Genomic DNA, 18,708 nt, shown 5'->3' with positions numbered 1-18,708 from the left:
TGTCCAACTCTTCGCGACTGTATGGACCAGAGCCCACCAGGCTCCTCTGTCCATGAGATTTTGCAGACAAGAACACTGGAGTGGGTTGCCATGCCCTCCTCTGGGGATCTTCCTGACCCGGGGATCGAGCCCCTGTCTCTTGCATCTCCTGCGTTGTCAGGCATGTTCTTTACCACTGGCATGACCTGGGGAAGCCCCTGTTGAGATGACTTAAATTATTTGATAGGTGCATATGGAAAAGTAGAAAATTCATTCAAATGCTTATAATTAAGTTAACATTTAATTTAATCTAAGTTAACATTTCTAGTACCTAGAAATTTGGTTAAGCTTTGAAAAGTATGAAACTATTTCTAAGATCCCTTCAGATTTTAAGATTGTATGAGTCAAAGTGTTGGTTTAGCATGGCATTGTAGGTTTTTATATTATATTGATAATTTTTTAAACTATCAAAATTTAAAATTTTCAGACTGCATTACTTCTAAGTGGATGTCTTGCTTTCTGGAAAATTAACCATTTCACACAGTGATTGATACATTTTCTAAACATTTAATTCATTATTATTGATAAGATCAGTTCTTTAGTTTCATCAAGGGGAATTTCATAAGGCAAGTTTAAATAAAAGCTCTGAAAATTATCTGCTAATTTTGGTTCTGTTTTTTTTGAGTATTACTATTTAAGCTATTCATTAGCAGGCTAGAACAGTCCCAGCAATGTGAACGCTGACACTTTGCTCAAGGCCTGCAAAATGGCAGGCCCATAGTGACAAATATTTGATAAATATGTATATAAATCAATTAACTTTGTTGTAAGCATGCATATTAAATTAGGTGAGTATTATTTTAGAAGCTTTAAGGCAGAGTTAGTAGTCTCATGTAGGATCTAGTCTTATTTATGATACTGCTAGTTTCTTGGATATTTTCTGATCTTTAACCTACTACTGTTTGTAGAAATATCAGTACAAAATGTAATTGTGGCTGTTTTGGTTTTAGGTGCACACACTTCATTCACTAGCAGCATCACTGTCTGCATCAATTTACCAAGCATTATGTGACAGTCATAGCTACAGGTAAAAAAAAAAAACAAATCACCCAAATAGTATTTATATAACAAAAACATTAAATTGTACAACAGTTATATTAAGGTTCTGCTTCCAAGGGACTGAAAAATCCTGTAATATGACCACCATGTGTACTTTAATAGATGAGAATGAGAAAATAATTGTTTAGTTTAGCAATCACCTAGTAACAACAGAGACAAATGGAAAATGACAGATAGTAAAGGAAAATTATCATCATCATCTTCTTTTTGTTTTCAAGAAAAGAAGTATTCATTATCCACAGTAATTTATAATATGAAGTTTTCTAATTTTTTTCTCCCTTAGGAACTGTTCTTTAGCATTAGATTAGTTCCCGTTTGTTTGCTTTTCAGTTGAAAGAAGAAAAACTTTTGAAAAATGATAAAGTACATTCCTAGCATTGAATTGTTAAAATCAATTTTACTTACCTATTTTGTATCAGTCTTTAAAAGTGATATCAACAGATGTAATGGTTTGAATTTTTGTTAAATGTCTAATTGCCTTCATCAGCGTATACTTTATATTTTAATGAGCAGGGCAATATAAGTAGTAAGAAATTGAATCAGTCAGAAAGATGACCTAGACTTAAATGAATTATGTTAATAAATGAAAAGTTTGTAATATAAATAGAATCACATTGAATGTATATTAAACATGTATCTAGATTTTTTTTTCTTATAAATTCAGCAGCCTCTTATGGGAAGACTATTATTGCCTAAGGAGTTAACTCTCTCAAAATGGCCTAACTCTGATGTTAGCCTAGTAAGGCCATGACTAAGTTAACTCTCAAGATTTGGAAGTTTAAATAAGAAAAAGAATTTATTTAGTTGACAATGATTACAAAGACAATTTGTTTGATATCAGTCACTGCTTAAAATGGTGCCAGATGAGAATCCAAATACATTTTGTTTAAATATATCTTTTCTAGTTCTTAGGCTGTGATTGACTCTCTGAGAAGTCAGATTTATTTTCTTCTTTTGTATTTCCCCCACTCCAGAAAGATGAGGGAAGTAAATATTTGGGCATATTTGACTTTAGGATTAGGTTTTTCTAAAATAGTTTCCTGCAGATTTTAGTTGACCTTTTTATTCAGAATTGAGCTTGTACAACTTGGCAGGACTAAGAAATGCAACAAAACAGTTGCTGAAACTTTCTGATATTCCTAGTACCAACAGTAATCTCCTTACAGCAGACTTTTAAAATACAGATAAGTGAATATAGAAAAGGTTTTTAAGTTTTAAGTGGCATTTGGGAAAGGTTTTAAAGACTAAATGTCTTCTGCCCAAATAGAACATTTCCTATTTTGTTTTAAAAAGCTATCAATAAATATTTGTAACTAATTTAAAGAACTTTCTGAAATAACTTATTGGAGCATTGAATTCGGTTTTAAGAGTTTTGTTTTTGCTATAGTTATTTTAAAAGTGTATTTAAGGTATAATTGCTTGTTACCTCTGTGGACGATAAATAATGCAATTTTGTTTGGTTTGGCAGTCAAACAGAAGGAAACCAGTTTACAGGAATGGCTTATCAAGGGCTTCTTTTAAGTGATCGTCGAAGACTAAGGACAGAAAGCATTGAAGAACATGCAACACCAAATTCTTCTCCTGCTCAATGGCCCGGTGAGAACTCGAGTGCTGTTTTTATTTTTGTTTTAATTTTCTATTTGGCAACTCGTTTTTACAAAACTACTAACTGGTTCCCTGATTGTTGTTGTTTGTGGATTTGGTGAATCACTTTTTATTTGTTTGTTTTTGATGATGTTTTCTGCCATGGATTAGAAATTCTTAAGTACTGTAATGTTGTCTGAAGATTCAGAAAGTTAAGGCTTCAAAAACCAGCTGTGCTGACCAGCATAAAAAAAGCAAGGTTTAACATCCTTCCTAAGGGTGAGCACATTGTATTTCTTATCCTTAGACATCCTGAGTTAGAGTCTTAGAGAGCCAGTATCACACAGGTCTTTTCACAGATGTATCAGAATACAGTTATTCTCAAGAGTGTTGGTATATATGTAGGACAGGAGTGACCATTCTGTGACACATACGTCGTGGTATCTGCCGGTCCTTTTCCTCTGGTTAGCTCTTTCTCACTGTCTGTATCAGTTGTTTCAAACCTCTACTCTCAGCATCCTTTCCTCATTTGCCATGTCATTTAATTTTTACTGTAGTTTTATAAATTTCTACTCTTAATCTATATCTGTGATTACATGTTAATGATCTCTGTAAAGAGGGGCAGTAAAGGAAGTGACAGACCCAGAGTGTGTTTTTAAAATTCTTTTATACGTAAGTTTCTCAAAACTTTGTTGTTTTGACTTTTTATTGAAGTAATTTCAAACTTGTAAAAGTTTTAAAAATGGTACAAAGAATTTTTGTATAATCTTCACCGAAACTTCCCAGCATAGACATTTTAACATACTTGCCTTATCATTCATTTCTCCACTCTCCCTCACTTGTTGTGTGTCTGTGTGGATATATGTATACTTTTTTCTGAAATATTTGAGGATAAGTTGTAGACATGATGCCCCTTTACATATATCAGTTATCTTTCCTAAAAATAGCCATTCTCTTATTAAATGTAACATTGTTACCAAAATTCAGGATATGTTAAGGAAATTCAGCTTCTAAATATTGATACAATACTGTTGTCTAACCTGTAAGTTTTTTTTTTTTTTTTGACAGTTTTCACCTGTCATCTCACTGAGGTCTTCCATGTTGTATTCTTAGTTGTATTGTCTCATGAATCTCCTCTAATATGCAGTCTTCTTTATTTGTCTCTCATCACTTTGATACTTTGAAAGAGTACTAGCCAATTATTTTTTAGAATGTTCTTATGTTTGGGTTTTTCTGATGTTAATATTAGATTCAGGTTATGAAAAGAGATTGTACCCTTCTCAGTGCAAAATAGCAAGAGGCACATGATGCCACTTTGGTCCCAGCACTGGTGCCATTAGCTTTGATCACTTTGTGTAGTAGTTTCTGCCAGATTTCTCCTCTGTAAAATTATTCTCCTTTGCAATTCATAAGTATCTTTTGAAGAGAGTGTTAGAGGATTGTGTAAAATGTCATACTTTTACCCGCTAATTATAACGTTCAGTGATGACTCCTGCCTGAATCAAATGTAACTGTGGAGATTACTCAGTGGTGATTTTCTAATTCTATGCTTCCTTCTACCTATTAGTTGAAGTTGTGCTGTAAGGAAGAGCTTTCTCTTCTTTTTATTTATTCACTCATTTGTTATTTCAGTGTGGATGAATGGATTCTTGTTTTATTCTGTAGGTTATAAACCATTTCTATCATTTATTTCGTTGTTCAAACTATGGATGGTGATTTAGTCACTAAGTTGTGTCCAACTCTTGTGACCCTGTGGACTATAGCCCGCCAGTCTCCTCTGTCCATGGGATTTTCCAGACAAGAATACTCAAGTGGTTTGCCATTTCCTTCTCCAGGGATCTTCCTGACTCGACAGTTGAACCCAGAATCTCCTGCTTTGCAGAAGATGTAAGCGATCTGGGTTCAATCCCTGGGTTGGAAAGATCCCCTGGAGAAGGAAATGGGAACCCACTCCAATATTCTTGCCTGGGAAATCTCATGGACAGAGGAGCCTGGTGGTTACAGTCCATAGGGTCGCAGAGTTGGACATGACTGAAGCAACTGAGCATGCATGCATAAATGGACTAAAACCATGGAGAGAGATATATATATATCCATGTGTGTATATTGATACTATATATATATAGTATAATGTAGATACATAATTGTGGTTTAATTGCAGATTTGGATTTGTTTCCCTTCTGGAGCTTTACGCTGATACACTTCTTTTAATATTATCTACCCTCCAGGTGTAAGTTCACTTATTAATCTCTTGAGTTCAGCCCAAGATGAAGACCAGCCAAAATTGAACGTTTTGTTGTGTGAAGCTGTTGTCGCAGTGTACTTAAGTTTATTGATACATGCTCTTGCCACAAATTCCTCCAATGAATTGTTTCGACTTGCAGCCCACCCATTAAACAACCGAATGTGGGCTGCTGTTTTTGGAGGAGGTGTGAAACTTGTTGTGAAGCCTCAAAGACAATCTGAAAATATTTCAGGTAAGATAAATTTGATAACAATAATGTATATAAGTATAAATAGTTTCTTATATGAAAGTTAAAGATTTTTTTAAATGTTTTAAGAATTTTTGTTTTGAAAATCAGTGATGTTTAATGTATAATCACTCTTAGAATAATAAATAGCTAATCTCATATTAGAATAAAGAGTACAGTTTCAGTTTTAACATTTTTTGATAAATTTGAAAAGAATAAAAAAGAAGAAAGGAAAGGTAAAGTTAAATGAGGAGATAGTGTTGAGGAATGAGGTCATGGAAAGGGATCGTTTTTATTTTTTTATAGTTTATCGTGGTGATTTTGAGTTTATAAAAGCTTTCTTAAGTTTTCATCATTATCATAAATAACTGGGCTAAAATTTTTGGACTTTCCTTACTACACAAAGTTGAATTAGGTCTGAACTCATTGCCATGATATATAGGCATACATAAGAAAAATACTCAAGGTTTATTGATTGAAGTAAGTAAGAGCATTAAGGGTGTTATCTGTAACATAGCATGAAAAGTTAAAGATTTCTTAACTGTGGAATAGTAAGCTAATTTGTATCCTAGTCAATATTCTTTAGAACTTTCTTTAGCAATGTATTTGTTTAAAAGGTAGAAATATTGAGAATTATTTTTTTTGCAACCCACATTTTTTCTCAGCTTTTATTTTAAGATATCACACTTATTTTTAAAATGTTTTAAAAAAGTTTTTAAGTAGAGAAGATTTAGATAAATCCTCATAGTTCTTACAGAGTATACCAGTAGTTGGCTTCAGATTAAGTTCATGGTCATACTAAGGCTGTTCCAATATCATGCACATGATTTTTGAATTCTATTTTTTTTTTCTTACGGATGAGAATATATTTTTAGCCCACTTTTTAAGATGGTAGGATGGTAAGATACAGACTGATGCCATCGGAAAGTTTTCCACCTTGGTGCTGTAACACAGAAATTGTCTGTCTTAATTCATCCATAGACATGGTCATGTTACAGATGATGAGATAGTGGCTCAGAGAGCCACTAGCTAAAGGCACAGGTTCTAACCTGTGTCCTTGGTGCCCAAGATCGAATCAAATGAATAAGTTCCCATGTAAGTCAAAGAAAGGGAGATAATCTTAACGACTCCCATTGTCTCCACTCCTGTTTCATATGAATGACTCATCTCCATCTTCCTGTCCAGTTGTAATCCACTGTAAATTTAAAAGTTTTGCTCCCAAATCACTTCTTTTCTCTTCCTGAGTTTTCTATTATTGTTTCATGGTAATTCACTCATCAAATCATCATGCTTAAACCTCTGAGGACATATTCATGTTTACATTCACTTACACCTGCCATATTCCAGGCTTTTGGGGTATGGTGAACAAAACAGACAAACGTACTTTCATGAAGCTTACACCTAGTAGAGGTAAACACACAATTAACAAATGACAGTATTTCAGGTATGGTAAGAACTATAATAAAAATATAACAGTAGTAGACAGAGAATGATGAGAGAAAAGGGTGTGGGAAGAGTTTAGTTAGGGTGGTCAGAAGACACATTTCTGATTAGATGACATTTGATCAGAGTCCTAGGGAAGTCAGGGATCAGATTGTGCAGATATCTGGGGCCAGAGCATTTCAGGCAGATGGAGAAGTGAGTGCAAAAGTCATGAGGCTGGACTAATTTGACTTTTTCCAGGAACTGTCGTGCTGGCCAGATGGCTATCGTGAGCCGGGGAGTGTGGTCAGAGATGAGATTAGTAACTGGGGGCAAGGTCACTTAGGGCGTCATGGGTCATTTATTAATCACTATTACTCTAAAGGAAGATAGGAAACTACTGGAGGGTTTTAAGTGAAAGAATGATGTAATCTGATTTAGATGTTCAAAAGACCCACTCTAACTGCTATGTGGAAAATAGTCTGTGTGAAAGAATAAAAGTAGGGAGCCCATGTGGGAGGCTGTGGGAATAGCCTACTTAAAAGATAATTGTGTAGAATGAATTTGAATCAGTTCTAGTGAGGTAGATGAACCTAGAGCCCATTATACATAGTGAAGTAAGTCAGAAAGAGAAAAACAAATACAGTATATTAACATATATGTATGAAATCTAGAAAAATGCTGTTGATGAACCTATTTCCGGGGAAGGAATGGAGATGCAGATATAGAGAATGGACTTGTGGACACAGTAAGGGAGGGGGAGAGTGGAACAAACGGAGAAAGTAGCACCAACATCTATACACCATCAGGTGTAAGATGGATGGCTGGTGAGAAGCTGCTGTGTAGCACAGGGAGCCCACTCTGGTGCTCTGTGATGACCTGGAGGGATGGGATGGGGGAGGAGAGGGAGGCTAGGGAGGGAGGGTATGTATGTATAGTTATGGCTGATTTGCGTTGTTGTATGGCTGAAACCAACATAACATTGTTAAAATGGAAAAAAAAAAGTCTTCTCCCAAAAGAAAGATAGTTGTGGGTTACCATCAAGAGTGAATGGGTAAACAAAATGTGGTATATAAGTACAATGGAATGTAATTCAGCATAAAAAAGAGTGAATATTAACACATGCTATAACCAGCATGAACCTTAAAGATAGGATGCTCAGTTTAAGAAGCCAGACACAAAAGGTCACACAGTGCATGCTTCCATTTATATGAAATATTCAGAATAGGTAAATCCGTAGAGACAGAAAACATATTGGTGGTTGCCATGGGCTAGGGGGAGGGAGGAATGGGGAGTGATTGTTTGATTAGTGTGGGGTTTTCATTTGGTGTGGTGAGAATGCTTTGCAGCTAGATAGGGATGTTGGTTGCACAACAGTATGAATGTACTAAATGCCACTGAACTGTACACTGTAAAATGGTTAACTTTATGTAAATTCCACCTCAATTAAAAAAAGATAAAAGTGCTGTAGCCTAGTGATGGACAGAGGGAAAAGTGGTCATGTTCATCAAAGAGAACTTGAGATAGAATTATCATTTTCTGTGACAGGGAGACTCAGGACAGGCAGACCAGGCTGACTTCTTCCTGGCTATCTCATATCCAATTAGTCCTGAATCCTTTTGATATTCCTTTTATGTATTTCTCACATTTAACCGTTCCTTTCGGTCTTTACCACCCACTGTACTAGTTCAGACCCTTCCATCCTCATTGATTGTGCAGACTTTACCTCATGATGTGCCTCATTCAAGATGCCTTCATGAGAATGGCCCACAGAATGAACTCCCAGCTTTCTATCCACAGGCTAGTCCATGCCTAACTCCAGAGTATCCTTGTTACTCCCCTCTCTGACCACCTGTCTAGCAAAAGAAAATTATTCCTTATTTAGCCAAGCCATTGGTCATTTGTTTCTGGTGTCAACTTCCTCTTTTCACATTGAGCCTCTGCTTTTGTTTTAAGGCATGCTTTATATCCTACATACTCATTCAGTGAATCTTTCTTGAACAGCATAGCCAGAAATAATCCCTCACGTGCTCTCTTTACTAGTTGTTGAATATACATTATTTATTTGATACATTGTATATAAATTGCTTGAATCCTTATTCTGTATATTAATGGCAGGTAGGCTGCTTCATTGCAAGTTAATCTTTTATAGTCTATCCTCATCTGCATCTCTGTCATGATTGCTGGAAAACTGATGCAATGACTAGAGAAGTTTACAAGCACAGATACAAGTAATTTAGTGTAAACTAAAAACATGGCAAGAATGTTCTTTTCAAGGCTGAAAAGAAAGGTTAACTCTTTGATTTAATAATGGAAAATAAGAATGGGATTTTATTTTTTTTTCCTGTCTTTAAATTCAGCACCTCCTGTTCCTTCTGAAGACATAGATAAACACCGTAGGAGGTTTAACATGCGAATGCTGGTCCCTGGAAGACCTGTAAAGGACACTACTCCACCACCTGTGCCTGCAGAAAGACCATCTTATAAAGAAAAGTTTATTCCTCCTGAACTTAGTATGTGGGATTATTTTGTTGCAAAGGTAAGGGGCCTGAGGAACACATGCTTTATGTGTGTCTGTTTGTATAACATAGGAATGGTGGGGCAGCTTTTGGGTTGAATCACCATAGTTTAGACATTTCATCTCTCAACTCCAGAAGCTGAATAGTCATTCAGGAATGATCAGACACTTGATATGGTTGAGACAAATTAAAATCATATGGGACTTAGGTATAAACCAGAACTCAGTTTACTAACATATAATCAGCATCATCCTTTTCTAGGGACTGGAATACTTGCATCTACCATCTAGCATCCCTTCTGATTATCAGTAGTTACCTTGGTCAGCATGAAATTAGAGCAGGAGAAGGTGGGTGGATATTTGAGAGTTTCATCAGACCATGGGTTTCATGGGGCCCCATGACATCTCTGTTTCTCCAAAGCAGAGGGAACTTCCCTGGGGATCGGAGTTCTCTTGGTGACTGGCTCCTACAGCGTCCCACTTTGTACAGTGCCGGGTGTGTGCTTTCTGCACTTGGTTTTTTGAGCACTTCACATTCTGTTGATAGGTTTCCTTCTTTACCTCTGTTGTGTAATAATTCTTCCCACTCCCAAGATTGTCTGGGAGCAAATCCAAACATGAAATTTCATTCATAAATATTTCATTATGTATTTTTTAAAAAGAAGAGTCTTGAGTCAGTAACACACGAGCATTATCTCTCTCTCACACAGACACACGCATAAACACACACTCTCTTTTACATACACACATACACACAGTTCTTTAATATCAGGTATCCAGAGAATGTTCACATTTTCCTCCATTATACCTTAAATGTTTTTGAACGGTTGGTTTGTTAAATCAGGATCCAGGATGATTCATGTATTACAGTTGGTTGATATGTCTTAAGTCTCTTTTAATCTGTAGGTTCTACCCCACCTCACTTTGTTAAATTTACCCCTGCCCTTTTTTTGCCCCAAAATTTGTCATTTAAAATTTTTCAGTGGCTTACTGATGGCATCCCCATGTTTGGTCTTTTGACCATATTCCTCTGATTTTCTGTTTTTCTGTAAAGTGAGAGTTAAATTTAGAGACATTATCAGATTCCACTCTGATTAGATAGGGAAAAGGGAGTACAGGATTACTTCATAGGTGGTTTTGTGTATTTCCATCAGGAAACATTCTTTTTTGGGATGTTAATTGATGATCTTTGCCTGAGTCCATTATCGTAAATTTGGGGAGTTTTATTTATTTGCTGAAATGCTTTTCATCCTATTTGATTAACCTGAAGTGCATTTTGAAAGAGAAATACAGGATAAATGCTTATTCTTTGCTTTTTGTACCAGTTTTCAAAGTGATGAGTTGATTTTCTAGCATCCTTCAGAGGAAGCAAGTGACTTTTGTTATTATGGATTTAAACATGTTTTATGTATTGAATATTTTAATCCACTGCAGTTATCCTGTGTAAACATTTTATATTTTGATCCCAAATTAGAGAAATTACCTCCATGAATAGATACATTTTATAAAGCTGAGATTTTTATAATTCTGGAAGCAAGTGACATTTCCTAATCAAGTATCCAACTATTTCAAATGTCAAGGGCTTGAAGCAAGGATCTGCTGGAAATTTTATAATGCAAATCAAAACTCCAGTGATGTATCATCTCACATCAGTCTGAATGGCTATCATCAAAAAGTCTTCAAACAATGAGCACTGGAGAGGGTGTGGAGAAAAGGGGACCCTCCTACACTGTTAGTGGGAATATCAATTGGTACAGACTCTATAGAGAAACAGTATCCCTTAAGAAACTAGGAATAAAACTACCGTATGACCCAACAGTCCCACTACTGGGCGTATACCCTGAGAAAACCATGATTGAAAAAGATACATGTACACCAGTGTTCACTGCAGCGCTACTTACGATAGCCAGGACATGGAAGCAACTAGATATCCATCGACAGATGAATGGATAAAGAAGTTGTGGTACATATATACAATGGAATATTACTTAGTCATAAAAAGGAGCACATACAAGTCAGTTCTAGCACATCCAGCTCCAGGTGGATGAACCTGGAGCCTACTTTACAGTGTGAAGTAGGTCAGAAAGAGAAAAATATCTTATATTAGTGCATGTGTATGGAATCTAGAAAGATGTTACTGATGAACCTGTTTGCAGAGCAGCAGTGGAGACACAGAGAATGGGCTTGTGGATGCAGTGAGTGAAGAAGAGGGTAGAATGAATGGAGAGAGTAGTATTGAAACATATTACCATACGTTAAATAGATAGTCAGTAGGAATTTGCTGTATGGTGCAGGGAGCTCAAACTGTTGCTCTGTGATAATCTAGAGGGGTGGGATGTGGTGGCAGGTGGGAAGGAGTTTCAAAAGGAAGGGGGCATTTTTATTTGCCCTACAGATTTTAAGTTTATTAGTTTGAGGCCAATTTTGTTTGTTAAAATCATTTATCATTTTGAAGTCTTAAAAGTACTACTTTGTCAATTCTAGATTTTCTCTTTTCTGGTAAGGCTGCTTCAGATATAAAAGTTATAAAATACTTTGGAGCTGTTGCTGCATAGACAGTATGTCCTTTTAAAGGATCACATTTTGACTTAGCTGATAAATGTTGAATTTTTTAAAATTATCAAAAATTAGGTATTAAGAATCTATCTCAAAATGTGAATCATGTGAAATAACTGTTCAGTTTGATGAGTATGTTATAGTTTACATAGCCATTTTCCTATTAGCTTTTTGCTATATTTATTTTTTCATTTTTATAAATAATGCTGAGATTAATAATCTTTTTTGAAAAGCCTATTCACATTCTGATTATGTAATTAAGAAGTACTGGGTCAAAGGCTTTTGATATATATATATCTCCAGATTACTGATTTATACTCTGAGAATAGTGAGCACACATTTGACTTTACTCTCATTAAGTATTCCTTTTTCATTTTTGTTAATTTGGTTAAATTTTTATTCCTGTTAGTGATATAAAAATGTTAATGAATCTACAGCCATTAGGTTTTCTACTTTGAGGAACTGACTGACTGTTCATGTTCTTAACTAAATTATCTATTAGAACTGTAATATTTTTCTTACTTTTAATGAACTATTTACTAAGGATATTAGCAATTTATCTTACTTGTGATACTTTTTCCAGTTTATTTGCCTTTTAATTTTGTTTGTGTTTTTAACATACAGAAGTTTTAGGAAGTTTATTTAGTCATGTCTATCCATACTTTTATAAAATGATGTTACATTGTTTTTAAGCAAAGTTCTTCCCACTAATAAATGTTTGTTTTTGTTATCCTCTCCTCTTCCTTTGTTCCCTCCTTCTCTTCCTCCTCATTCTTTTTAACTTAACTCTCCTGTTCATCTAGAGTGAAGTGAGAGTTAGACTTTGGTGCCCTCCTTATCCTCTCTTCTCACCCTTACAAGTAGTTGTCCTGCCTTCCCTCCCAACAACTTAAGATGTTACCTTTGTCACACATTAATTTCTTATTTATATACTCTTCTTGGACTATATTTTTCCATCGATCAGTTGCTAGACTGCACTTGCTTTAATTATTGATTTTAATATCCACTAAGAAACCTTATCTTTCACTTTAGACAGATTTCTCAGCTAATCTTACCTATTTTTTCTACACTGTGAACTTCGCAGTCATTATCAAGTTTCAATAAAGGAAAAGAAATCCCTATGGAAATTTTTATTGCAGTTACCTAAAACACATAAATTAAAGAATCATTATTAATGCTTCAGTTTCCTTATTTAGATTTTAAAGGGATTTGTAATTTCCTTCACCATAGCTCTCACAGTTTTCATTGTTTTTCCTTTGGTATTATGTTTCTTAATTACTTTTTTTTCTTCAGAGTTTTTGAACTAGTTATTGCTGATATATAAGAAATAGACTATTAATTTTAAAATATTTGTGTTGTATGTAGCTATTATTGAATATGAGAGTTTTAACTTGGTTTCTTGACTTTCCCAGGTCTAGTATCATTTCCAAAAGAAAATTTTAATTTAGATTGACACCATTTTAAATGTTCATATTTAAGTTAGGATAAAAATAACCCAATTAAACATTCAAAAATAACTTCACATTTCATTGCAGCCGTTTCTCCCTTTGTCTGATAGTGGAGTTATATACGATTCTGATGAAAGCATTCATAGTGATGAAGAAGAAGAGGATGCTTTCTTTTCAGATATACAGATACAGGAGCACCAAGACCCTAACTCCTATAGGTAAATGAGGCTTTCTTCTTTTTCTTTCTGCCTTCTCTTTTGTAAAAATTCTGATATTACTGGTTTTAAGCAACATTACTATTATATCATGAATTTATACAAGAACTGACTTATATTTTCAGGTTAGGAATTCTTTACTTTTGAGGTAAATTGCTAGATAGTAGAGTATTTCACATCTCGTTTCAAGGAATAGCTGGCACAAACATTTTCAGTGAGGAAAAAAATACATAATTTATTGATATGCTGTTAGATTCCATGTGGCTGTGTAATAAAACCCTTTCCATTGTTGCATATCTTTTATTTTCAGAGACTGCAAAAGTACTGTTTTTTTTTAATAGTAAATGGTTCGGAAAAAACAGTTTGTTTTGTGGGTGGGAGATTGGGCCAAACAGTTGACACAGTACTATGTTCTCATGATTTTATTTTTCAATTAAGGAGAATTTTTTTTATCCTGTTTGAACAGCTGGGCTCTTCTACATTTGACAATGGTTAAGCTTGCACTTCACAATGTCAAGAATTTCTTTCCCATTGCTGGATTGGAATTTTCTGGTAAGTTTGGAATTTGAAAATTAATGCTATTAATTACTAAGTTTCTTGTTACAAGATCCATATAAAAGAACTGGGAGGAAAAAAAAATACTGCATTGGAGATGTTATGAGGTGTCTTGTTTATCTTAGGTTCCAGTGTGTGTTTTTTAGTTCACATGGCAAGAATTACTAACTACTTGGAAGGTTGGAAGAAAAAGCAGGAAACCAGCCTGTAGAAGCAGAACATTTTCTCAGCTCATGTTAGAAAGCTGGTCTTTTGTTCAAAGCGTTAATAATCCAAATGATGTTAGATTAACAATTTCAGATTTATTTCTATTTTCAGATGTTTCGGCTCTTAACAATTTGGATTTTGTAAATATGTGGGGATGGTCAACATCTTTAATCAAAGTAAAATATATCCTGTTACATTTTAGAGTTGCCTGTAACATCACCATTAGGTATTGCTGTGATTAAAAACTTGGAGAATTGGGAGCAGATCTTACAAGAGAAAATGGATCATTTTGAAGGTCCTCCCCCCAACTATATCAACACATATCCAACTGACCTTTCAGTTGGAGCTGGACCAGCTAGTCTTCGAAATAAAGCAATGCTAGAACCTGAAAATACTCCATTCAAGTAAGAATTCTCTTATAATGCTAGTAAGAGTAACTCGGCTTAACCTTTCTGGAAGACTGTTTGGCACAATATTATGCCAGTAGCTTTTAAACCATGCATGACTTTAAATTTGCAATCTTGTTTCTAGCAGTATATGCCAAAGAAAATATCTGAATTCTGGATAGAAAATTATTTTTCCCTTATTAAATATACTTCAATAGACAATTTTATAATCAGGAAGAAACCTTTATTTTTGTCATCATTTTAAGAAGTCTTAAATGCTTTGGGATAACAGTCTGCATATGCAGATAAGATGCTACTGATCTTTTGTCTGTAATGCTAAACACAGTAAGGTTTTTTATTGATGTTTTGATCTTCTGTCTGTCCATCTGTGTGCTGTGTGCTTAAGTCTCTTCAGTCATGTCTGACTCTTTACTAGCCATGGACTGTAGCCCACCAGGCTCCTTTGTCCATGGGATTCTGCAGGCAAGAATACGGGAATGGGTTGCCATCCCTTCCTTCAGGGATCGGAGCTCTTATTTCTTGTCTTTTGGCAGATGGGTTCTTTACCACTAGTGCTACCTGGGAAGCCCCTTTTGATAAGCAGCATCCTGTGTTTGAGGCAGCCGGCCATGATGTAGAGTATTGCTCATAAACTTGAAAGATTGTCTTTTTAGTTTGTTAGGCTGTTAAAAATTAAATGTGGGACTTTATATTCATTGGTGATATGCTGTAACCAGCAGACCCAACCTAAAGGATAATTTAAAAAGAGAATAAAGAGAGATTCATTTGACTCTCAGCTCAGTTTGTCCATTTGGAGAGTCAGTAATTAGAGAATTAATTCCAGATGAAGGAACAATTTATAGAACTAAAAATTCAGAGTGAAACATAAAATTTTGTTGAGCTTAATGCTATATTTTCTTTGCAATAATGGAGGTTTTAAAAAATTATCTGCAAATAATGAAACATTTTCTATATACTAAAATATTGTGATACTTTTTTGTGTGTGTATGTGTGGTTTTTTTTTTAACTAGATCCCGGGATTCTTCTGCACTTCCAGTCAAACGACTTTGGCATTTCCTTGTTAAACAAGAAGTACTTCAAGAGACATTCATGAGATATATTTTCACTAAGAAAAGAAAGCAGAGTGAGGTATTTTGGGAAAAAAAATTCTCTCATAATTTTCATTTAGTTTTCTTTAACATTTCTTGGAGAATCCCAGGGACGGTGGAGCCTGGTGGGCTGCGGTCTGTGGGGTTGCACAGAGTCGGACACAACTGAAGCGACTTTGCAGCAGCAGAAGCAGTGCTTGATTTATTTGAAATTTACTTTTGGTTTGAACTCATTATCTCTCATACAACATAGGTAACATTGTACCAAACTTCAGAGAATTTTTTTAAGATAAAAACTTACAATTTTTATTTCATAATAATGAAACAACATAGGTCCTTGGATAAATCCTGTATAATCAAATGAAAGTTGATATATCCTTTATAATATTTGCCATTGGGATTTTACTTGTAACAAACATTGTGAGGGATGGCTTAGGGAATTTAATATATAAATGAGTATACTCTATGTTATGATTCTCCAAATATCATTTAATTGAAAATGCAGCATAACCCTTTATTTGCTTAGCATTTATAAATGAACAGGATAAACTGTAGAAGCAACAAATTCAAGATAATTTTGTGAGAGAGATTAAACTACAGAAATACCAAATGTAAGATGAAGGAGATTACTTTTAAAAAGTGAGGCAGAGATTCTACATTGCATGGTGGTTTTTAAGCTAAATATGTTAGTAATGTAATGGCATACAGGGTTCAAGAAGAATCATGAATCTGAGAGAGTGGCACTTTCGACCTTAAAATGATCTCATTATAAAATGAGGGGTGTGCAGATGGTTCATATAAGCATTTCAGTCCATTTGGCTATTTAATGAGGTAATGAGCAGTTTGAAGAGTGTTCAGAGTGTAAGATGTGATTAAAGATTTGGCAAACAAAGACAGTGAGAAAAGAAAAATGAATTATATTTCACTTAGGAAAGTGAAAACCAAGAGGGACAGTCTATGTGGTTCAGTTTCCCAAAGTAGGAAATACAACTGCCTCTCAAATGTTCCCCATGCCTGTGGCAGCAAGACCAGACTCATTCTTTTCACTAATCATTCACTCACTTGGATGGCCATTGTGGTCAGTTCTGGTCAACAGTCATTTATTTTTTCTGTGGATTTAAAAATTATGTACTTAAGTGAGGAACTGGAGGAATGAAGTATAGGAATTCTTTTGTATCTTATAAGCTTTTTTGATAACAAAAGACCCCAATGGTATGGAAATGATTGATGTAGGGTTTTTTTTTTTTTTTTGGAGGCTAATTACTTCACAACATTTCAGTGGGTTTTGTCATACATTGACATGAATCAGCCATGATGTAGGGTTTTGTTGAGGGAACCCCACAGCTAAATTTGTTTCCTCTCATTTAATCTGTTGTTTACTGCATTTTCTGTAGTGATACTGAGTCCAAATCCCATAAAATAAGATATAGAAAGTCTAAGAAATAGATTTAAGATAAAAGATATTGCTCAATTAGAGCTCTGTTATTCACAGAAAGCCAGTTCAAGCCAGTTTATTGAAGGATCAATTTTCTGATTGTTAGTTCTTCAAATTATTGACTGATTTCTTGAAAGTATGCTTTAGTTGTTCGTAAGGTTTCTGGCAGTTTTGTTTTGTTGAATCATCAGAGCCTCAGAGTGCTGTGGGAAGCCAGGGTCAAGGTTGATTGGACCCTCAGTAAGTAGTCTTGCTATTCAGGATCTGTTTTCTCCTTTCTGGTTTCCCTCATTCTTAACAAAAGTCTCCCCAATTCTACCCCTTACAACCCCACTTCTATGTCCCTCCATCTCTGTGCTCTTGGAATCAGCAGCCCAAGCTGTATGTACTTTTCTATTTTTCTGCCAGAAGAGGCGCTCCAGGTATAAGGACGTGGGACAGACATAAATTGAACGTTTCTTAAAATGCTGTTTGTGTAGGTGTTGGTTGGCTCCAGCGTGGGAAGTCCGTGGCTGGGGGTTTGCATGGAAGAATTTTTATCATGTAACCTCTTCTACCTTTGAATTCAAATTGTTGAATGAAATCAGTATCTTGTTCGTGCTTCGTGTTCAGCTGCTCAGTCTTGTCTGACTCTCTAACTCCATGGACTGTAGCCCACCGGGCTCCCCCGTCCATGGAGTTTCCCAGGCAAGAATAGTGGAGTGGGTTGCCATTTCCTCCTTCAGGGTATCTTCCCAACCCTGGATCGAAGCCCCATCTCGTGTGTCTACTGCATTGGCAAGTGGTTTTTTATCACTGCACCACCTGGGAAGCCCAGTGTCTTGTTCAATACTGTCCAGTAGAACTTTCTGTGATGATGGGAATTTGTTTCTGTTCTGTGCAGTATAGTAGTTATCAGCCACATGTGGTTACTGAGCAGTTGAAATATGGCTAGTGTGATTGAGGAACTGAATTTTTAATTTTGTTTAAACAGCCACATGTGGTTAGTGGCTACTGTGTTGAATAGTACAGAGCTGCTGATAAAATGGTTTTCATTTATGAAAAAACATTGTAAAAACAACGTTAAGGTTGCTAGGACAAAATAAAATTGGTCATTTAGTTCAGAAATATGCAAAATTTATTAAAACTACCCATATAATAAGAGTGGTTTATCTTTTTAGATTATTAAATAGGATATTGGTGGTCTATATCTAGTGATATAGGTAGTTTGGTAAATCTAGTGAATTAATTACCAAAATTGGCAAAATAATCCTAAGAATGCTAAAATGTTGGCTAATTTTTTTTAAATCACTTAATTAAAATAAAATTCCGAGAAATGCTGAAATTTTAGAATCACTACAAGATATGTTTTCTCACTGAGTATGTTAGAGACTATTCTACAGAACAAGTCTTTGTGAAATCAGTAAGTATGAGAAGCTTAGCCCCTTGATTAAAGGTAGATGGGGTCTTCAGCAGTTGGCTTCTGCTGAGTCACCCTCTGCACACACACGTCCCATTCCTTCAGCGTCAGCTGCAGCAGCCTTCGGGCAGTCACAGAAAGCGTGGGGCATTGGGCCTGTGGGCTGAAAGAGAAGCAGGCACTTCTGGAAGTTTTGGTATTAGGAGGAATATGTTGCTCTGATGAAACCTTCAGAGGTTTTCACAGCAGAGCAGAAATACCACTTCTGATTGTAGGCATCCCTAATGGCCCCGTCATCAACCAGG

The 18,708-nt window shown here is 35.3% G+C and overlaps 1 protein-coding gene across 1 annotated transcript in view; it reads left to right on the top strand.

Moving 5' to 3' along the window:
- Positions 1-18,708, top strand: part of DMXL2 (Dmx like 2) — a 172,530-nt gene that overhangs the window by 142,624 nt on the left and 11,198 nt on the right. Inside the window, exons 26-33 of the mRNA XM_061157154.1 lie at positions 990-1,066; positions 2,567-2,694; positions 4,911-5,159; positions 8,936-9,114; positions 13,185-13,315; positions 13,779-13,864; positions 14,277-14,478; positions 15,492-15,609. Coding sequence (XP_061013137.1) covers positions 990-1,066; positions 2,567-2,694; positions 4,911-5,159; positions 8,936-9,114; positions 13,185-13,315; positions 13,779-13,864; positions 14,277-14,478; positions 15,492-15,609 — 1,170 coding nt within the window. The remainder of the gene's footprint in view (positions 1-989; positions 1,067-2,566; positions 2,695-4,910; positions 5,160-8,935; positions 9,115-13,184; positions 13,316-13,778; positions 13,865-14,276; positions 14,479-15,491; positions 15,610-18,708) is intronic.

This window comes from Dama dama, chromosome 12, assembly GCF_033118175.1.
Source record: "Dama dama isolate Ldn47 chromosome 12, ASM3311817v1, whole genome shotgun sequence".
In the NCBI taxonomy this organism is placed as follows: Eukaryota; Metazoa; Chordata; class Mammalia; order Artiodactyla; family Cervidae; genus Dama; species Dama dama.
This window is presented reverse-complemented; position numbering and strand designations above follow the sequence as displayed.